At 35.5% G+C, this 23360-nt stretch overlaps 1 protein-coding gene across 6 annotated transcripts in view; it reads left to right on the top strand.

The window, feature by feature from the left end:
• Positions 1-23360, top strand: part of ABCC9 (ATP binding cassette subfamily C member 9) — a 138549-nt gene that overhangs the window by 22306 nt on the left and 92883 nt on the right. For 4 of the 6 annotated variants that reach the window (XM_074006370.1, XM_005570350.5, XM_015430477.4 and 1 more), the window contains exons 6-14: positions 375-541; positions 1561-1803; positions 4236-4430; positions 6355-6507; positions 7020-7175; positions 9462-9596; positions 11391-11553; positions 16124-16164; positions 17266-17408. In XM_074006370.1, coding sequence (XP_073862471.1) covers positions 375-541; positions 1561-1803; positions 4236-4430; positions 6355-6507; positions 7020-7175; positions 9462-9596; positions 11391-11553; positions 16124-16164; positions 17266-17408 — 1396 coding nt within the window. The remainder of the gene's footprint in view (positions 1-374; positions 542-1560; positions 1804-4235; positions 4431-6354; positions 6508-7019; positions 7176-9461; positions 9597-11390; positions 11554-16123; positions 16165-17265; positions 17409-23360) is intronic. The other 2 variants (XM_074006372.1, XM_074006371.1) reach the window with 1 other exon arrangement.

Raw genomic sequence — 23360 nt, 5'->3', positions numbered from 1 at the left:
CAACTTGTGAATTATTCATATAATTAAGGCTCTTTGAAAACAAGACCAGAAGATAAAGCTGCTTTTTAAAATTTATAGACTTACATATACATTTTGAAGAGTCTAGTTTATCCTATTATATGTCTCTTTACATCCTCCCATCTATCGTGTATGGTCAGGGTGGAAGCACTCAACATTTTGAAGTTATTACTCCTTCAATTCAAAACTCCAGAAGTACACTAACTCATATATGTTGTTTTCTTACCAAGTAAAACCATGTGGAAATATTGTACATAAAATTGCCTTTGTTACTAAAAGGCGTCATAATTACATTCAAATGCTAGTGAAGTTTAAGGAAAGATTGTATCTTTCTCTTTTTGTCTTTTTCTTTTCAGCCCTATTCCTGTATTGGGTAATGGCTTTTATTACCAAAACAATAAAACTGGTTAAATACTGTCAGTCTGGTTTGGACATATCAAACCTGCGTTTCTGCATCACAGGCATGATGGTCATCTTGAATGGGCTCTTGATGGCTGTGGAGATCAACGTCATTCGAGTCAGGGTATGTAGCTAATGGCTTTTGTTTAGTTATTTGGATTCAAGACCCCAATATAAAAGATTACAGTTAGCCAGAAATCATTAGTATTTACAAGGATGAATGCATGTATTTGATTTATATAATATAAAAATAAAGTTGAACTAATCACTAAATTCAGGCCATCAGTGTTTCAGAAATCTCAGTGTGACCCTAGAAACGATTTATTCATTCACAAATCTTGATTGATCAAATGCCTGCTATGTGTCAGATATTATGCTCAGTTTATATTACAGAAGAAATTATTTTGAGGAGAAAGTTCAATCATCCATGATTGGTCTCAAAGCACCCCTGGGTTAAGCAAAATATTGCATTCTCAGAAATTTAAAACTGAAAAGAAAATAGTGTAATCCAGTTTGCTCATTTCACTGATGAAGAAGCATGTAGAGATAGCTTTGATTATATATCCAAAGTAATATGGTCAAGACCCATACCTGGTTTGTAATTGCAAATCGATTGTACTTTCCACCACTTAATACTGTCAGTTACGTTGTGTGAGATACTAGAGATAGATTTTCCAGTATTCATTTTTTATCAGAGAACTTTGAACTTGATCGGTGAGTAGAAAGATAGATGCTGCAATGAATGTGGAGAGTAATCAGTTAACATCAGGAAAACATAGATCAAGAGACTCAATAATGGTGTTAACACATTTTAAAATCTAAACAATGTAAAAACCTTCATTTGGCTGACCGTGTCATAGGATATCATGAAACACTGACTCTTAGTAAAAACTATCTTTTAAAAGGTTAACTGATCTTTCAGAATTGACCCCAAGAGGATTACATGCAAAATTCTGGCATTAACTAGTTAATCTAGTCACAACAGAAGGAAATATCTCAAAGAATATTTCAGAAAAGGATGGAAGGAGGCTTTAAAATATAAATTTTGGTCAAATGAAAATGTAAAAAAGGTTGAAATTTTACTTTTAATGTGTGGAAAATAATTGGACTAATTGTTATACTGTGGAATTTTTCTTGCCACAGAGATACGTATTCTTCATGAATCCTCAGAAAGTAAAGCCTCCTGAAGACCTCCAGGATCTGGGAGTGAGATTTCTTCAACCATTTGTGAATTTGCTGTCAAAAGCAACATACTGGTGGATGAACACACTTATTATAACTGCTCATAAAAAGCCTATTGATCTGAAGGCAATTGGAAAATTGCCAATAGCAATGAGAGCAGTAACAAATTATGTTTGCCTGAAAGATGCATATGAAGAACAAAAGGTAATTTAGCATCTGTCTTCTATGTGCTTAATTACAGAGAATGGTCCTATTGGCATGAACCCAGGAGGCAGAGCTTGCAGTGAGCCGAGATTGGGCTACTGCAGTCCAGCCTGGGCGACAGAGCAAGACTCCATCTCAAAAAATATATATATATACACACACACACACACACACATACATGTATACACATATATACATACATATATACACATACATACATATATACACACACACATATATATACACACATATATATACACACATATATATACACACATATATATATATAAAGACACAAAGTTTAGGCCAGGCGCAATGGCTCACGCCAGTAATCCCAACACTTTAGGAGGCCGAGGTGGGTGGATCACCTGAGGTCAGGAGTTCGAGACAAGCCTGACCAACATGGAGAAACCCCATCTCTACTAAAAATACAAACATTAGCCGGGCATGGTGGCGCATGCCTGTAATTCTAGCTACTTGGGAGGCTGAGGCAGGAGAATTGCTTGAACCCGGGAGGTGGAAGTTGTGGCAAGCCGAGATCGCACCATTGCACTCCAGCCTGGGCAACAAGAGTGAAACTCTGCCTAAAAAAATAAATAAATAAAATAAAAAATAAAAAATAAGTTGACACAAAGCTTAAATCATATCTATGGTAAAGGCAAAGCAGATTTCCTTCATCTGTTTTCCTCTGTACTTTTGAATCATGTTAATTGGGGCTGGAAGACTGGAAGAACCAATGAAGTATACTTTTATTACTTGCTCAATTAATACATGAGGAAGGATAGAGTGAGTACTATCTTTTCTCTGGGACATGTCACCAAGTGGAAAGTAAGAATTAAGTTCAATGATCATGTATAACTAATCCATTACCATATAATATTAATAACTCATGAAATTTTTGTTATTGTCTTTTCACAAGCATAAGTTTGTTATATAAAGAGGTAAAATAGATACCAACTAAGAATCAATTTTAAGAAATTTAAAGCCTTATATTAATTACTGACTAAAATTTAGCTTCCATAGTTCAAAATGGGAGACTAAATTAAATAAAAGGACATTGTTTGCCTCTTCCATGTATCATCCTATATGACTGCCAAAATTGGCTTCCTCTGGCACTTTTCCTAAGTATTCATTGTTGTTTTAAAAAATTTAAAGATGAGAGTCTTGGGTATTTTCATTTTGTCTTTTATCATTCGAAATAGTCATGCATGCTACCCACAGTGATAGGTGTGTTTTCTATTGCAATCATCTGCAAACATCATTGCCATTTAAAATATTAGGATTCTCAACCACACTGGAAGGAAATAGAGTATGGTAAAACAGCTCACGAGTTTTTGGCTGTTCTCAATCAAGATCAACAAAGCATTTATGGTAAATGATGAAAATAATCTCCGTTTTGTGTCAGAAATATGTGTTATGAAATTAAATGGCAGGAAAAGGTTACAACAAATGAATCTGAGTCATTTCTCTGGTTTCACCTCTGGGAAAAGTATTGCATAAAATTTTTAAAACTGCTAAAGTAAAGATGTTTGCAGTCTTTCCTAAGCATAGCTTAATTTTTCTGAGTTCTCTTTACAAGAGAGATTAGCTTGAACTTGGTGTGTTAATGTCTACATAAACTTTGGAAAACAAATCATTTATTTTAACAGGGGGTTACACTGGGAACATAATTGAACTCTACTCCAGTGAGTTGAATTCCTTGTCACAGTGAAAAAACTTTGTCTACCTCCTCCCTAAGTTTTATGATGATTGCTCAGGTCTTAAAATTGTATTTACAACAAACAACTGTAGCTATGTGAAGCCGAGTTGACTCAAGTATAAATGCTGTTCTTCATTTTGCATTTCTTTGAGGAATACCTAGGAAACACAAGTCTACCATAATTTTTTAAAGTATTGACTACCATTCAGGGAGATAAGAAATACCATGGAGAAGAAACAACTTGAAGTTGGGATAATCTGTTTTGTTTAGTTTGCAATCATTGGATAGGCAAACCTGTGGTGATCTAGTAACTCCAGAAATCTTGACCAGTCTGCCTGTAACCTTGATCTTTGTGCTTTACTCTTTTGCTTGCTATGTAATGTTATTTGGCAATTTTCATGACAAATATACATTTACCAAATCAAAGAAAAGTGAAAATGAATTAGGCTTTAAGGATCCTGTGATAACTAAAATAATACAGTCTTAGAAAAACTGTCTTGTTTACTTCTTATTCTCTCTATTTTATTAAAATGCATTCAGTAGCTACTATTTGCATAGAAGGCAAGGATACAGAATTATGCATGCTGTGCTGAAAGGCACACATTAACATCAATTTTTAAACCCTTAAAATATTTTTTGAAGTATAAGAAGGAATTTCCATACTTGAGATTAGTTACTGCTCTAAGCAGTTTTATTTTGTTACATCTGTTTTGGTTTTTTTTTTTCCCCCCAGAAAAAAGTTGCAGATCATCCAAATCGGACTCCATCTATATGGCTTGCAATGTACAGAGCTTTTGGGCGACCAATTCTACTTAGTAGCACATTCCGCTATCTGGCTGACTTACTGGGTTTTGCTGGACCTCTTTGTATTTCTGGAATAGTTCAGCGTGTGAATGAAACCCAGAATAGGACAAACAACACAACTGGAGTAAGTTCCTGGTGCTTTTCAAAGGAAACATATTATTGGTGGATTTCATTGTAATTGTCACTTTTTATTAATGCAGTTTTATGAGTTGTTCAAAAAGGCTTTTTTTTTCAGAGAATTGAATGCTTTTTAAAGGAAAGAAAACAGTAATTTTCCTTTCAGAAAAAAATCATGTGTTTATGTATTTATTCATTGAATGAATCTGCCCAACAAAATTATTTCTCAGATTCAGAGCCTGTAAACATTTAATAAGCACTCACTGTGTGCCAGAAACTTTGTGTAGAAATTGCGCATTGATTGTTTTATTTAATCTTTATAGCAATCCTTTAAAGAATTTTTTTACATGAGAGGTGGCTGAGTCACTTCTTTAGAGGCCTATGACCAATAACACTAGAAATGTGGTTTGTAATATTGTACATTTCTCTTTTCTTATATAATAAAAACCACCACCCTATTTCACAATGATCAGGGCAAGTCACATTGTGATATTTTATTAGATATTATGTTATTATATTGGGGCTAATAGTATAAAATACTATGTGTTTACTATCATAAATATATAATTTTTATTTTCTATTTTTAATAAAGACTGCATTGTGAACTTCCTACTTTCTTTCTAAGATAAGTATTGATTTTCGTAGTTCCACAAATAGAAACTATCACCAGATGAATCCATTTTCCTTTTCTATTCTCTCAATGTGATTTCCTGCCGTCTTTCCATCACCTATTAAAATGTTATGCAATATGAGAACTGACATTAAATGTTGCCTCTTCAGTGAGGCCTTTTCTGATCGTCCTAGTTGGAATTTGACCCCCGTTGACAGTCCCTTAACACACTCTTTACTTTATGTTGGCACTGACTGAAGCCCATTACTTAGAGATATGCTTATCTACCTAGGTTGTAAGCTTATGAAACAATTACAGTGAGCCATTCATATTTGTGTTCACAATGCTTAGCCCAGATCCTTGCATACATTAGTGTTCAATTATAATTGAAATGAACCAGATATTTTCACCACTGAATACACTTTGGTGATGTTTTGTCTCTACTAGCCTAATTACATACGGATATCTAAATTCCACAGAGTTTATCCATTACCCTTCTCCCTTACACATATCAGTCAGATGTTTTGCTGAGAAGGAATAGGACTTGTACATTTGTATATATTCCCACGAAAAAAGAGGAAGGGACCAGAAGTAAAATTCTACTAGGTCTAAATCATAGAAAATAAAGAGTGTCCAAACTGATATAATGTACTTAGTCAAATGTTATCTTTCCTTCTTTTCTAACAAACAAGTTACCATATGCTATTGTTACAAACAAAAATCAATTCTGGATATCCTTAGGCTGAATTCAGTCATATTCCTACTAAAACAAAATTTTGTAAGTCATGTTTTGTTACTGGTAGTGTTGCATGGGTGATATAGACAAATTACCTATTTTACAATTTGCTATTTATTTTATTAGTATAAATTAAGATATCTGAAAATCAGAAAAAGGCAACTGAGTAGAATTATTTTAAACTAATAAGGCTACCAAAATTGTATATTTGTTCCATTGGTCTTGCTGACCAGCTATCAATTTTGTAGCTTCTACTTCCAAATTAGAGTGTAAACTAACTTGCCTTTTTATTTACTGCTTACCATTTTACTAAAGTTGGATATACCTTTGCAGGAAATGCATTCTAATTTTTTTAAATACATTTTACCTTTTTTTTCTTCAATTAGGCATTTCCGTCACTCATTAATCAGGGATTTTATGGATTTGTATTGTATTTCACTGGTTTGCATTGTATTTCACTGCTGTATTATAGACACATTGAATTTTTATATTTAAATACTATGCATCTTGTAGTAAATGCAAACTGTACACCTGGTCTATGAAAAGACGAGTTTTAATTTGTCACATTTTTTCTTTGGGGACAAGATTTCAGAAACGCTCTCATCAAAGGAATTTCTTGAAAACGCTTATGTTCTAGCAGTTCTTCTCTTCTTGGCTCTTATTCTGCAAAGGACATTTTTGCAGGCTTCCTACTATGTAACCATAGAGACTGGCATTAACCTCCGTGGAGCTCTGCTGGTATGTAAAGGCTGTGAATGATACTTGTTTCCTAAGAATGCTATATACCATTCAGTGATAAGAATAATAGCTTCAGTTTTGTTTCTTCATTCCATTTTCACTTTGGTATTACAACAACGTTTCTATGATCTACTTAATGACAGAAACAGAGCTAATTAATAAATCTGTTGAATTAAAAATAACTTTAAAATAATGTGAAGAAAAATATTTTGAAATCTTGCATTTACTTACTTTTTTCTGTTTGTTCTAGAGCTTATGCTTAAAGTTTAATGCATATTTTTACTAGATCACTAGAAAAAATAAGTCTGTATTTTGTTGAAATAAGTATACTGAAATAGAAATAACTGTAGTGGTTGATTTAAGAAGATGACCTTATAGAATTTTTCTTTTCTTTTTTTTCAAAAAAAATTAAATGTTTATTTATTTTCAATGAAAATAATCATAGTGTCAATTTTAAATGTAGAACTTTATGTACTCTTTTTTTTTTTTTTTTTTTTTTTTTTTTTTGGTAGGCCATGATTTATAACAAAATCCTTAGGCTCTCTACGTCTAACTTATCCATGGGGGAGATGACTCTGGGACAGATCAACAACTTAGTTGCCATTGAAACTAATCAACTCATGTGGTTTTTGTTCCTGTGTCCCAATCTATGGGCTATGCCTGTTCAGGTAGGTAGATCAATATAAGTATGATTTTTGTTTGCAGAGGAAATAAAACAAAAAGAACAGTAACGTATTTAGCTCATAAAAGGTGTCTAGTCTTTTAATGTGCAAATATTACACTCTTTTATAGAAAAGGAAGCTGAGACTCAGAAATGGTATAGCATAGGTTAAGAAAGAGAAATTTGAAATTATACTGCTTGGGTTCAAATATCTGCCCTGCCCCTCATTTACACAAGGGCTTAACTCCTCAAAGCCCTAGTTTTCTTAACTGTAAATGAGAATAATAATAGTATCTTTCTCATAACGTTGTGGTAATTGTCAAGGTTAAATAGATTAATAGGTCTATAACATCTAGCGTAGTGCCCAGCATTTCCTGGGCATCCAGTAATTGTTTGTTGTGAGTATTATCGCCTCGATTCATGTAAGTCACAGAGCCATGGTTTGACCCCTTTTATTTTGGCAAGCTCTCTTATAGTATTTCTAAACGAGAGCAATTGCTTTAATCAATCCCATAGTTTCAATAGTTAGCATATTGCAAAATGTCAAACTGTATAAAATGGTAGGAACAGTGACAAACTGGAGTGCTATTTAGCTATTTCCTATGTAAAATAACATTTTAGTTAAAGACACGTTTTCTTCTTCCCCTAATTGGCTAAAAATGGCAAAAGAAATATACTCAGTTTTTAGGCCGGGTGCAGCGGCTCACGCCTGTAATCCCAGCACTTTGGGAGGCCGAGGTGGAAGGATCACCTAAGGTTGGGAGTTCGAGACCAGCCTGAGCAACATGGAGAAACCCCGTCTCTACTAAAAATACAAAAAATTAGCTGGACGTGGTGGCGCATGCCTGTAATCCCAGCTACTCGGGAGGCTGAGGCAGGAGAATCGCTTGAACCTGGGAGGCGGGGGTTGCAGTGAGCCAAAATCGCGCCATTGCACTCTAGCCTGGGTGACAGAGTGAGAATCCATCTCAAAAAAAAAAAAGAAAAGAAAAGAAAAGAAAAGAAATATACTCAGTTTTTTCCTCTGTATAAGCTGGACATTTTTAATTATCTCAAGTGTTGCATTCTGTAGATGAAGCTCAAGTACTAGATCTTATTTGATACAATCTGTCATCTAAGTCCCTGTGTCTCACATTTATTAAAGTGCATAAAGTAATAAAGAAGATGCTAGTTTTTAACTTATTGTTTGCCTTTTCATTTTTTAATAGAAAACCAAGGCAAATAAAAGTGTGTAGTATGCACAGTGCTTGTCACAAAGTAGGATTTAAGATGTACTTCGTCTCATTTTATCAAAATGTACTTATATAAAGGTGGATTAGGTAGCTGCCTACGTAGTATAATTTCAAGTGCACCAAAGATCTCTGAACGACTGCATCATGGGTGACCTTAAGGAATTTTTTGTTTTTATTGGATTTCCCAAACTACCTAATTAGCTAGGCAGTAAACGTGTCATTGCCCCCAGAAAGCTGCTATTAAGCTATTACCATTACCATATAGGCATAAATTATATACTTGAACTGCATGGATACAGTTCATTAATTGATGTTTTGGGCCGTGATAAATCAGAGAGAGAGAGGATAGGAAAGCAGGGGTAAATTCTGAGTTTTAAAGGGAAAAGAAGACAATAGCAAACCAGAGAAGATAGGTCTGAATGGTTTTGCCCTTGGTTTGGGGAAAGAGAAGTATATTAAGACAGGGCACCAACTTTAGCTTTTTAATAGTTTTAGTTACCCCCAGTCTTCTTGTCAGTAAGTGACGTCTGGAGTCATAAGGAGGTGAGGAGCTCAGCTCATTCTCTTTTAGTCCACGGACAATCATCCTCTACTCACATGATGCTGCCCGCTATTTTTCATCCTCTCAGCCTTGAAAAGCTAGTACAATTACAAGAGAATATAGAATGTCAAATTTATGGTGGGTGACAGCATTTTCAAGAAAAAATTTATGCCCTTTTAAAAATTTGAAGACTACTTTAGAAGCTCAAAAGCGTCATGGGACCACTTTGCAACTTCATGCAATAAATTGGTTTGACATCAGTTGTACAGATTATCGTACTAAAAATACATTCCTAGCACTTAGCCTTCCCCAAATAAATCAGAGTAAAACCCAACTGTCACAGTTGGGTTGACTTGATGGTTAATTCTGTCCCTCTGGAGAACCTTAATACTGTTGACTTCCAAATAAACTTAATATAATAATTAAGAAATACTACATTTACACTAAAAATTATTTCCTTTCATGCAATGGCTCCCACACCCCCATTCATTTTCCCTTTTCCATGTGTTTTTCTCTCTAGATCATAATGGGCGTGATTCTGCTCTATAATTTACTTGGATCAAGTGCATTGGTTGGTGCAGCTGTCATTGTGCTCCTTGCGCCAATTCAGTACTTTATTGCTACAAAGTTGGCAGAGGCTCAGAAAAGTACACTTGTAAGTAACATCTTTTGGAAATTTAAATACAAAAATTGAGAAATGCTGTTTTAATTTTATAATGTAGGAAATTAATACTTGCCACTCAAGATAATTTGGAAACAATTATATTTCACTTCAGTTCTTCGGCAGCAAATGTGTATTTTCCATGTTGCAAAAACAATTCTTAAAAGTGGATTGGAAATTCAAAACTTGATGATCGTAGACCCGAAATACTAGAATTACAGTTCCTGATGTTTTAAAGTACCATGAGGTGATAAGGCTTTCAGTCTTCTTAGATCACTTGTCTAAAGAATCCTCTTAAGCATACTTTGAGGCTACTGAATGTCAGTTATTGACATGCAAGAAATGGATCAAGGCACAAGGGAAGCGTCAAGTTTGCTGCTTCTGAAATTATTCTTCCCTAGGGTAGACTCAAACCATGTGAAGATCTATGGGGTCACACTGACATGTTTCAGTGGCAGCTGCTCTTGCTGAATATGTTTCTGGTCAACTTGGCAAGCAAGAAAAAGCCCAGTTACTGACCATTTCTGGCTTCAATTTTCCATGAAATCATTTTATTTGAGCATGAATTTGCTGTTTATAGGGAAATATTTGCAAATAATAAAATTGTTGACAGCATGTTTACAAATAAAGTTTGATTAAATATGAGCCAGGCTGTCTGTAAATCAGGCATAAAATGTAGAGATGTTGCCACTGACGGGATTGTTTCTCAAGTTCGTGTTTCTACTGTGACAAGTGAGTTGCATGTCACGCAAGCGGTTTTTATCACTTTTTTTTCTGCTACTTTAGGTAGGTCACTCATTATTTCCGTCTCAGCCATCTATCCTTTTTACTCCAGCACACAAATACAGAAAGGTGTGGAAGAGCAGCTTAAGAGAGACGTGATGAGTCCTAAACATCTGTCTTTCGTTTAGCTATTCATACCATAATCATTTACTCATTGAACAATCATTTGATAGGCATTTAAGACCCTGTAAAGACAAAACATTGAACAAAAACCAGGCTGTTTGCTACTTTTGCTTTCTCTTATCTGTCTTTTGACCACTCTACTGCCCCCTTTGATAGTTAATTAGTCACATTGCACTTTGTTAGTAATTCTAGTATAACGTGGTGATAAAGGAAGCTGAAAACAGCTGGCTAAATTGAAGCTTTTGTATCTGCTACAAATCTCTCTACAATTATTGCAAGTTATAAATGAATCTAAATTAGGCCTTAACCAAGAGCTTACAAAGAAGTATGTGGAAATCTCTTGATAGCTAAGATAATAGGCTTAGTTTCAATAACTGAATTATGAAGATGAAATATGAATACACATAACACTGTACCTTCATATTTTCAAATAAGAAGCCCACTAACTTTTCTTAAATTTATTATTTTTCTTCCTGTAAGTATGAGTGATAGAGTTGACTGGAGAAGAAAATAAGTTAGATGTTAGGAGTCATTATAAATCTCCTTATTAGTTATTTAAATTTATGTCTATATTATCTGCAGACATGATTCAAGGAAATCATGTGAAACTTTAGAAAATTGTTTTTAGCTTTTACGTAAACCACAGCAACAGAGACATACATGTTTTTAGGTGGAAAGAAATGTTGAGGCCATCTCACTAAGCTCTTTATGTCACGAAGCACAAAGGGCTTAACTGCTTCTCCTGGGAATTTCACAACCTAATTAGTGAGTAACGTGACCAGTCAGAAATCAAGATCTCCTCAATCCCCGTCCATTACATGGTCCTGCCTTTCTGATTCACTTGGATGCAACTAGTATTATTTTTCTTCCTTTGTTTTATAGGATTATTCCACTGAGAGACTGAAGAAAACAAATGAAATATTGAAAGGCATCAAACTTCTAAAATTGTATGCCTGGGAACACATTTTCTGCAAAAGCGTGGAGGAAACAAGAATGAAAGAACTGTCTAGTCTCAAAACCTTTGCACTTTATACATCACTCTCCAGTAAGTTGCTGTTGCTGTAAGAACAGGCGACTTTAAGGGCAACCAGAATAACCAACAGTCTGTTCAGTTTAGATTGTGATCAGTGAAACATTCTAGTTCTTCAACGACACCTATTTATTTTCTAAATGTGTGCTGTCCAATAGCCGCCAGCCACACGAGGCTATCTGTTTACATTTAAATTAAAGACCGAAGTATGCCCAGGTTTAGAGTCAAGTAGACCTGAATTTGATCCCTCACAACTAGTGTGCCCTTGACTATGTTACTCTACAAACTGAAATCCTTGGTTTTCTTCATCAGTAAAATGAAGATGGTGATGATAATGGTAACTGTGATTAAAACCCTTGTATCAGTTCAGTTAGGATAAATAGTTGGTTTTCAGTAAAAATGTGTTTTACTGAAATTGATTTGACTACATTATGATTGATCTTCTTGTCCCCAAACACTCTTTAACTCTTTTTGCATTTGTCTCAGAGTACTCACAGGTAGCGCTTGTGGCTGCAGCTTTTATGCTGAGAAAACTTTGCCACAAAACATCTTGCTTTTATTATGATTTTGCATCACTCTAGGATATCGACTCTGGAAACAAAAGACATCATTCTATTTGTAGCATTCTGTTTTTAGTAGTTGTGTTTCCGTTTACAAAATATAGTAACTCTCTCAATCGCTAACAATGTCAAATCCTAGAAAACATAGCATTCTTATGCATGATGTTAACATCTTTCTCGAACAGCGTTGGCCGAAGATTCATTTGATGAATCCGATTTTTTCCTAAATAGATGATTCAGATGATTGTGACAGTTCTCTTGTTAGTTCTGTTTAGAAATACCTCCAAGAACAGTTTTTACATTTTATTTTCACGTTAAAAATCAATCAGATTTGCTTCAGCCTCAAAGAGTGTGTTTATGTAAAACTAAATGAGTACTGGCAGTGAGCTACGCCTTTTATTTTCTAAACGGGAAAAGGGTTAAAAATATTTGCAGCTTTTTAGCTTGTCTCCTTGGGAGCTTATGACTTGATATTTTCTTGAAGATTGTCAAGAAAATACAGCCATTTTTGAAAACTGAGGAGAAAAAAATATATCATTTTCAGGTGAAGGAAGCCCAACTTCATTCACAGAAAACCCTTTGTTCCAATATATTTTCAAGAATTTCAAAATACAGAGTTATTTCATCTTCAACTCTAACTTGTAAAAGCAACTGTTTCAAAAATATTACTTTTTTTCCTCAAAGTATGACTCTGAGTATTCTTATGAATAACAGGGTTTATGTTAGTATAATTTACACAAACTTAGCAAAACTACTCCCACTGATATTTGGTTTGATTTATGTGTCAGTTTTGCTCATCTCTGTTGCTCCCAAGACCGTTAGCAAATTAAAATTTGAGAAGTTTATATATTGTTTCCTCTTGAATTATAAACTCCTTTAGAGTTTAAAGATTATAAACATTTCTTTTGTGAAATAGATTTAGAGAAAATATTTGGCTTATATAACTCTTTTATTCTAATCCTAACGCTTGATGCATTAGACGTAAAGTTGGGAGGAGTTTTATCTTCCAGCAATGCACCACTAACACGGTGTCAAGATGCTAGAAGACAGGATGATCAAGATTCACTCACTTATATTGTACTACTCTAAGTTGGTGACCCCTTCGATATACATCCTTCTCTTCAGAGGACTGCAATTCTCATAAGAAGGATGGATGCAGCCAGAAATAATGACAGCAACAACAACAAAGATATATTGAGAGTATACCTAGCCAACTATTGCCATAAGTGGTTTTTCATATACCATCTCATTTAATTATTACAACAGCCCAGGGGTTTTGATTCTATTATTTATTTATTTTTATATATTTTTTGAGACAGGGCCTCACTCTATCACCCAGGCCGGAGTGCAGCAGTGCAAACTTAGCTCACTGCAGCCTTTAATTGCTGGGCTCAAGTGCCTCAGCCTCGCAAAGTGCTGGGACTACAGGCATGAGTCACCATGCCTGGACTAGATTTTATTATTAACTGCACTTTAGAAATTAAAAGATTGATGTATACAGAACTTAGGTAGCTTGAACTTCTTTGAAATCATCCAGCTGCTAAAGGGCTGAGGTGAGATGAGAATCCAGCGTGTGTGTCTCTAGAGATGAGAGTTGGGTTGGTATTTGAGTCAAATCCAAGAGGAGAGAAGGTAGAGGAGGCCATCCTAGGGGAGAGCAATAAGAAGTAATGAGGGGTAAACTACATTATCCTGTGTTCTTGATAGGCAGCTGGGATTCTTGAGTCAATGGGGCAAAATTCCAGTTTGACCACTTCAAGTTTTATTATTTTGTTCAGTACAGTCTTTTTGGTGGTGAGTTGAACAGAGCTGGCTATAAATCTTAGCTCTGACACTTTGTAGTAGTATGGCCTTGAGGAAATTACTTATATCCTCCTTGCCTCAGTTTCTTAATCTGTAACATGAGCTAGTAATAATATCTACCCTGTAGGATTGTAAAGATTGAAGAAAATAATGAATACTACAAACATTTATTGAGCGCACACTCCATCTCAGGCACTATGTCAAGTGCTTCATATGCATCTGCTACAAAGCATGTTAAAAGAAAAGAATACACTTAGAAAATAGGGTTACAATACAGCAAAAAAAAACTATCATTAGAGTGAACAAACTACACAATGGGAGGACATTTTTGCAATCTATCCATCTGACAAACGTCTAATATCCAGAATCTACAAGAAACTTAAACAAATTTATGAGAAAAAAACCCTATTAAAAAGTGGGCAAAGGACATGAACAGACACTTCTCAAAGAAACACTTCTCAAAGGAACACTTCTCAAAGGAAGACATTTATGTGGCCAACAAACATGAAAAAAACTCAACATCACTCATCATTAGAGAAATGCAAATCAAAACCACAACGAGATACCGTCTCACGCCAGTCAGAATGGCAATTATTAAAAAGTCAAGAAACAACAGATGCCGGTGAGGTTTTGGAGAAATAGGAACGCTTTTACACTGTTCATGGGAATGTAAATTAGTTCAACCATTGTGGAAGACCAGTGTGGTGATTACTCAAAGACCTAGAACCAGAAATACCATTTGACCCAACAGTCTCATTACTGAGTATATACCCAAAGGAATGTAAATCATTCTATTTTAAATATATATGCTGCGTACATTTATTGCAGCTCTATTCACAATAGCAAAGACATGGAATCAACCCAAATGTCCATCAGTGATAGCCTGAATAAAGGAAATGTGGTACATGTACACCATGGAATACTATGCAGCCATAAAAAGGAATGGGATCATGTCCTTTTCAGGAATATGGATGGAGCTGGAAGCCATTATCCTAACCCAGGAACAGAAAACCAAACACCACATGTTCTCACTTATAAGTGGGAGTTGAATAATGAGAACACACGGACACAGGGAGGAGAACAACACACACTGGGGCCTATGAGGAGGGCAGTGAGGAGTAAAGTAGCTAATGCATGCTGGGCTTAATAGGTGTAGCAAACCACCACGGCACATGTTTATCTATGTAACAAGCCTGCATATCCTGCACATGTATCCCAGAACTTAAAATAAAATAAAATAAGGTGACAATAGTCAGAGAAAGAAGGTTGAGACAGAAATGTGGCTCCTCATCTGTGTTATTACAAAACTCAGATCAGTGTTTGGATTCGTGGTACTGTTGAGTCTGTGTTTGACAACTAAGTCATATCTGGACTGGCAAAAGCACAGTCTGATTCTGTTCTATGTACAGTGGTAAGGATAATTCCTGAGAGCAGAAGATTTTAAAAACCCGAGTCCTCTACTGTTAAGATAATTAGATTCTAGCTTCTCACTCTGCTGTTGCCTGGCTCTGTTATCAACAATTCAGTTCATCTTTGGTTTCTCGGTTCCTAAAATTCTATAGTTTATGACTGTACGACTATAGATCATCAACTTCGATTTTTATTTTTACTGTTACTTCCAAACACTAGTATTTCAGGCTAAAATGTGAGTTTTTCTTATTTCAACTAGGCATATCATGCTGATCCAATGATAGTTAAATGTATTCCAGGAGAGGTATTTAGACATGCAGAGAGTCCAGGCTATGGAGTTATTTTATTAACAGAAAGGGTCATAAATGAATATTAATATCACTGCTGGAAAGGGAACTTGAAGTGATACCAAATTCTTGTTTTTAATCTGTGTAATAACCTGATTTCACATATTTAAATTAGTTTAGTGGACTAAACAAAAGATAGACTGTAACCCCTCTCTAGAATACGCATTTGTTAAGTTCTAATAATTTTTATCATTAAAGGATGATTTTATATGAATTCTAACATTTCATAAGAAAAAAATTCAATAAAGAAAAAAAGATACTGGTTAAGACTAATGTATGGGAGCTCATAAAACTGCAGACAAGTAGGTACTATCTGTGAAATGTTTGTGGACTCCAGACACAATGACATTTAATACTCTGTTCTTCCTGTCTTCAAAGAAAGTTAAAGCAATAATAGATGATTAAAGTTACTGGAAATGTTTTCACAGTTCAATGAAAAATAATGCATTTTATTTCTTTCCACAGTCTTCATGAATGCAGCAATTCCCATAGCAGCTGTTCTTGCTGTAAGACACTTTTTCTTGCTTTTAGAAATGAAACCAAGTCAGTGTTTATAAATGATTTATGAGCAAGAATGTGTGGGTAGTAATGTATATTACCTCACCTCTGTGACTTCCTTCTATTACCATCTCCATTGCAAGAGTTCTAATCCAGAGTTTCTCAATAAAGACACTATGGACATTTTGATCCAAATAAATTTTGTTCTAGGGGCTGCCCTCTGTGTTAGGACGTTTAGCAGCATCCCTGGCTTCTAGCTACCAGGTGCCAGTAGCAACCTCAGTTACAACAATCAAAACATTGCCAAATGTACACTGGTACATTTGCAAACATTGCAAAATGAACAGTGGTTGGGAATTAACTGTTCTAATCTCAATGATCTAGTTCCCAGACATTCTTACAACAGGATGGAGCTACATCAGCAACCAGAAAATCTTATAATTGCATTATATTTCATACTAAAGTGACAAACTTGGCAACTGGTATTATTTGTAGAAATGTAATTAGCTGGGCATGATGGCGCATGCCTGTAGTCCCAGTTAATTGAGAGGCTGAGGTGGGAGGATCACCTGAGCCTGGGGAGGTCGAGGCTGCAGTGAGCCATGATCACGCTACTGCACTCCAGCCTGGGCAATGAAGTGATACCCTGTCTCAAAAAAAAAAAATGTAAATAAGTATTCTTTGGGTATTAATGCTGACAGTTTTAGTAAAGATCCACAGTGAGGACCCCAAAACAAGAGAACATTATTTTTTCTCCTGGAATATTTAGTATTGCTTGGAAAGGGCTTGACTGGTTGTCAAAAACTCTGGGTTCTCCACCCCTTTATTCCTCCTACTTAGTAACTGACAGAGTCAATTATGTAATCTGTAGGTAGAATTTTTTTCTAACTTTCTCATAAGTTTGCCACCATAATTGCAGGTAAACCTTTCAGGACTCACCAAAAGCAAGTACTGTTTTAATTAGGGAGTTTTGGATGAAGTCATTGTTATCATAGTTACAATGGACATACTGGCGTAGCAGAATATGTTAGGTTTTTCAGATAAGACTGAATGTACGCATGTGTGAAACTTTTTCCAGCTTTCTCTAAAGAACTCCTTTATTTGCACAGACTTTTGTGACCCACGCGTATGCCAGTGGAAACAATCTGAAACCTGCAGAGGCCTTTGCTTCACTGTCCCTCTTCCACATCCTGGTCACACCACTGTTCCTGCTCTCCACAGTGGTCAGATTTGCAGTCAAAGCCATCATAAGGTATGCACTGAAGTGTTTGACATTTTTTGCTTATTGATAATAGAAATGATGTGTGCTGTGTGTGCTAATGGGAGTATTTGAAAAAATATTTAAAAAGAACATTAAAATCACTACCACGAGATAACCATTGTTAAAAATTATGGTATGCTACTTTTCAGTCTTTTATTTATTTCATGTAAAAATAATTATTTCAAAACAAAAATTTTAAATTTATCTAGTGTTTGTCTCCTGATTAAACTTTTCTTAAATTATTCTCCCCTCATTTAAGTTTTATAATATGCCATGTTTACTGACTATGTAATATTCTATGTCGGAAATATTCTAATTTATTTAATGATTACCTTTTTATTGAACATTTAGAATGGTTCTGTTTTCTCCCGAAGTTCACACATCTCTGTTTATCTTTAAACTTTTCTCTGATGATTTTCTCAAGTTGGATTTCTAGAAGTGAGGATACTAGTTTTAATAACATGCACATTTTTGAGGTCCTTGATGAATGTGTTGCTTTCCACTGAAGTGGTGGTAAGTCAAGGAGGGCACATATTTTTTTTAAAAATGAATACAGCCATAATGTTTTCCACTAAAGCTGTGCCAGTTTATATTGGCAACAATAGTGACAGAGAATGTTCACATCATCACATTTACTATTTTAATTTTAGTTTAATCTGGAAAAAGATCCAGGCTTAAAGTCTCTGAAATACAAAGTCTTTGTATTTCAAAATACAAAACCATTTTGTATTTTGCTCATTTAAATATGCTTCTATAGTGTTTCCAACCAGTGCAGATTTTTGTCTCTTTATAATTTCTCATAATGCACAGCTATAAAAATAGATGTGATATGATAAGACAATTTTTCCACCATTTTTACTTATATAAATGTGTTACCAAACTAGATGATACACTGCCTATACCATAGTCTATATGTCTTATGCTCCCATAAATAAGGCTGTCTTAAAAAGGAATTTTTCATTTTAGATATATGCTCTTTATAAACCTATAAAACCTCAGAATGCTTTGTAAACAGTCATTATCATATTTATATCTGGCTTTTGAAAGAAATGCCAAGATGTTGCAATATTGAAGAAAAATTGGAAAATTGAGCCTTTAAATATATGAAGTATCATGTTGCAATTGACAGAAACATAGAACATCATTTGTGAGACTTTTAAAATGAGACAATTTTGCTAGAATCTATATATTACTGAGAAAACTAGACTTTATTATTCAAAATACCAGAATCTTCAGCTTTAAGCCAATAGTTTGCACTGGCTTAACAATGGCTTAACGCCAAATAAAATTAAAATGCATATAAATCATCTTATAAACTAACTTCTTACAGAATATGATAGTGTAATATAGTTTCAATGTCAACCTCTGAGACATATCATTAACAACCAGTTCTAGAGCTGTTAGTGTCTAGAGCTCAAGCCTTCTGGCCACATCTACCCTCATTTTCTTATTGTTCTGCCTTCTGAAACTGTTGTCCAGATCCCTGACTACTTTTTGTAGCCCCACTTCCAAATTAGGCAGTGCTCTGGAAGAGAAGCTACTTCAAACAATAAAATTGATAAATGGCCAGAGTCTGCTATTTTGGTCCTTATTTTCATTTTCTCCACTCAACAACTGTCCCTTTCATGATTGCACTTTTATTTGGAATTTGACTTTATACTACAAGTGGAGGTAGAGAGCGGTTGATAACTTGCAATAGATAACACCCCTGAAATCAGGAGGTTACCAAACATTAAAAGGACTTTGAGTTGATTAAAAAACAGAACAATCTAGGGCTGTCCCTCCAATGCGTGGTATATAATTCTGTGGTAGTAAATCCTAGTACAGTGGAGAATGGGTATCCCTGTATATTTCTGCATAGCACTCTCCCTTCTGCACATCTCATGGAAAAGACATTTGCCAGTTTGATAAAGACCAGTCTTTTTTCAGGGCTCAGTTCCAGATTTCCCAAGCCACAGGCCAAACAAAATCTGCTTATAAAAGCCTGATTCTCTCAAATGGGTTTCAGTGGTTGAATTGCAGGTCCTACAGAGATGGCTGGTCCACAGAGAACATTAATCCTTTTTCCCACTGTGTGCTAGTTCTGGGAACCCAAATAAGTGCTCTCTCAGTGTTGACTGGACTTAGAGCATTTTCTTCTGTGCCTGGGAACCCGTGACCAACCTTCAGTGCCAGTTGGCCCACAGTGAGTTGAGCAGCCTGTTTATAATCGGAGACTTTGGTCAGCTGATTTTGAAATCTCCTCTTCAGGAACTGTGGAAATTCGAAGTCCCTCACTGCTCTCTTAAATACATTTAGAAACTTGGTGGGTTAGAATGGGATAAAGCACACTCTCAAACTTGCGTTATATATGCATGTAAGAGACTTGTAAACTTCTCTACTGGAGGAAAATTCCATACCATGTTCAAGTCTCGGTTCCAAAATAATTCTGTGCTTTCTTTGGAAAAGGTTTGGGTTATTAGCCAAAGTTGTCTTCATGGCATTCAATGACTGAGACCTGTATATATCTCATAAAATGGAAGAATGAGGCAGGTGTGATTCAGATTGTCTCCTCACACCTCCCAGTACCCCACACCATTTGATTTTTCTGGACATTTTATGATGAAGTGTTCTTGTTTACTTTCAAAAAACAGAATAATGAAAAGTAACTATTATCTAAAATAATAAAATGCTCAAAGAAGAGAGATTTCTTTTTTAGGAGACTTGCCTCACTTCTCCACTTTGCTTTATTTGTAAGGAAATAATACATGTGTTTTGCTCTTTTGAAAACAATATGTTATGTCCTTTATAAATAATTTGAGCTTAGGTTTCTCTACACTGTGTTTGATGCACAATTCAACACCTATGTCTGAAGAGGTTATTTGCCAAGAGAAAAACAAATCCGTCACTTTATTGGGAAATAACCTTGTGTCTTTGCTCTCATGTACCTCCCAAAGGAATGTACGCATGACTTGTCCACTGTATTACCTTCAGTCAAGTAAATTGTTATTAATGTTTATCATAAAGCATATACTTTGGCCTGGTCTCTGTATTTCAGTTGACAAAATTTTATAATTCCTACAAAAAAAAAAAAAACCCATGTGACTGCTGGCAACGAAGTCCGTTTTCCCAATTAATATAGCACTTGTCCAGGGTACTTAAGCTGTGTCTACCCACCCAAAGTGTAAGACCTTAAATATTTTTGTGAATGGCCTAAACAAATGAGAAAATAGTAAAATACTGATTTAGAAAGGTGGCAGAGGCAGGGTAGCAAATTGATTGGTACAAAATATACCTACTTTCAAATCCTAGCACTACCAGGAAATACTCATTGTTTGACCTTAAACATGAATTAGTGTTTCTGTAGCTCAGCTTCCTCAATTGTCAAATGAGCACGATAATGTTACCTGCTTATGGTGGTTGAGAAAATTAAATGAGATAATACATAAAAAGTACCCACCATGTTGCCTAAATATTTTAGGTATGTTACAAATCTCCATTTTACCATCTTACCACCATTTTGCTCATCTCTACCCCCTGCCTCAGAGCATCTTCTGTGGATGTGCATTCATTTATTGATACAGGTACATTGCTAGGCATTAAGAATTCCAAAGATAAAGACAGGCTGAAATCTGCAGGGAGTCCATAGCCTAGTTAGAGAGACGAGGAAGGGAAACTAATTACCGTATCATGGGTTATGGTGTTATAAAGCTATACACAGAATGCTATGGCCATAATGGGCATCCTTGAAGCTTTTTGAGAGAGAAGGGAAACTATGTGGTCAGTAAACATTTAAAGGAGGTGGTGGCTCTTTCATAGAATCCTTAAAAATAGGTAAGACTTGGAAAGCTGGAGAAAAAAATGTAAAACGTGTTTTAACAGAGGGAGCAGTATATTCAAGGGGAAAAGGTGGGTAAGTAGGTGAGAAACCTTGGTATCTTCAGGAGATTGAAAGTAGTTCAGTGTCATTGGAGGAAGGGTTCTGATGTGGGAATTATCAGGGCATGAAGCTGGAGAGTAAACTCCTGAGCAGCTTTTAGATGATGCTAAAGATGCTGAAAGGCAACCGGATGCCATTTTTGACTTTAAGAAGCAGGTCGTTACGTGCACAGATTTGCATTTTAAAAATATAAACCTGGAAGCATGGTGGAAATTACTTCGCACTTGGTCAGGATTTGTGCATTTTCCACAATTGTTTTACCTCTGTGATTTCTGAAGGGACCTCATAGGAATAGAAAATGCTTTTTTATTACCCATTTATTATTTCATTAGGCATTTCTTGAGGAATGACCATGCTATATTTTAGGTATTGGGATAGATTCTAAAGATGAAAATCTTTACTGTTAAAGAGTTCACAGTCTAGAGGGAGAGATAGACATAGAACAAACAACAACAATGACAAAATGGCAGCGCCAGAGATCCTCAGCCAGAGAGTCTAGAATGACTGGGGACATGGGAAAGGAAGGGAAGTAAGTAATACTAACAGATGGGTTAGTATTGGCATCCATTGGTGGTCCTTGTCATTGATGTTTCAAAGTGGGATGTTATGAAGAAAGAGTGTCGTCCCCATTCCCAATCAAGGTCAGGGATCATGGCTTCCAATGCTCAGGAAGAGTGGGGCTCATTTATCCCATAAAAGCTTTGAGGCTACATTGGAAAGATTAGTGATTTGCATCTATACTAGAAATGGGAATGGAGAATTGAACCAACCGACCTTACTTAATGTCTGAATCATTGGTTTATCTCTTCTTTGATTTATTCAACAAACATTCCTTGAACGACATGTGCCAGGCATTGCTAGATTTGGAGTTATAAAGGCAAATGAGCCTGGCTGCTCAACTTTCTTTTTTTGTGCGGAGAAATAGTGTGAGACTGTTTAAAGGTATTCCTTTGATTGACAGAGCTGCACTTCTTAAAATCAAGTCTTTTCAAAATGTAAGAACAGAATGACAATTACAATCTATAAAAGTGAAGATGAAATAACTGCCATTTAAGAGGAATAAAATAATGTTTCATAAGCCATTTATAACACCGTTTTTCAAGTCTATGTGGTCAGACTTTGCTGTCAAAGACTCAAAGAAAGTGTACAAACTGAAGCTCTTCCTAAACAATTACCTCTTTTAGTTCCCTGCAAGTGCAATTTGACAGCTAATAGATTGCCTCAATGGATTTTCATCTTCCTTCATGTTTCTCTGGCATGCAAAGCCAAAACGATTAAAGATCATGGGCAGCAGACTAAATTAAATTTACTTTTTTCTCATTTTGTTATTGTGTCACAAAAAGCAAGTTCTGAAGACTTGTCTGGTGGAACTTGACTATAAGTTCAAATAAAATTTTTAAAAAAGAAACCGTTTATTTCATACATACATTTTCTAGTTTCCTATCAAAGGCAATACCTCCCCTGTAGTTGCTGCTGCACGTACCAAGCAAGTTTTTCCACTTGCTGCATCCTAGCTTGCCAAAAGGAACACTTCTTTTCCTTTGCAACTTCACTGAATTTCCTTTTGTATGTTATTTTATTTCTAGGATGACGTTTACAAACCACATTATCGTTTTCTTTGTTTTGCTTATTTATTTTTGATCCTGATCCTGTGACACTGGTTTGAGAAAGTTAGAATGGGTAGAGTAGATGAGCCAAGGAATCTTGTGTCCAGCCTAAGGAGGTTACAGTAAAGAATGTTTGCAAACCAGTCTTCTAGAGCAGGGCCTCTCTAGAGGTGCTTGTGAAGCGCCTCTGGGTGTTGGTCAAATGCATAATGTGATTCTTATTTGGAGGCAGGGCTGAGATTTTCTGTTTTTAATAAGCTCCCAGTTGATGCTGATGCTGCTGGTTCTTGGCTGAAACTTTTGAGCAGCAAGACTCTAGAGGCCCCTCTCCTTGCCAGCTTCAGAAAATGTGAATAATACATAGTGCTTAAGCAAGATACACAGTGGCCAAGGATTCCAGATCTGCATAGTACATGG

The sequence above is a fragment of the Macaca fascicularis genome, chromosome 11, assembly GCF_037993035.2.
Source record: "Macaca fascicularis isolate 582-1 chromosome 11, T2T-MFA8v1.1".
Lineage (NCBI taxonomy): Eukaryota > Metazoa > Chordata > Mammalia > Primates > Cercopithecidae > Macaca > Macaca fascicularis.
The sequence above is the reverse complement of the archived record's forward strand: the minus strand, read 5'-3'. Positions and strand labels throughout refer to the sequence as shown.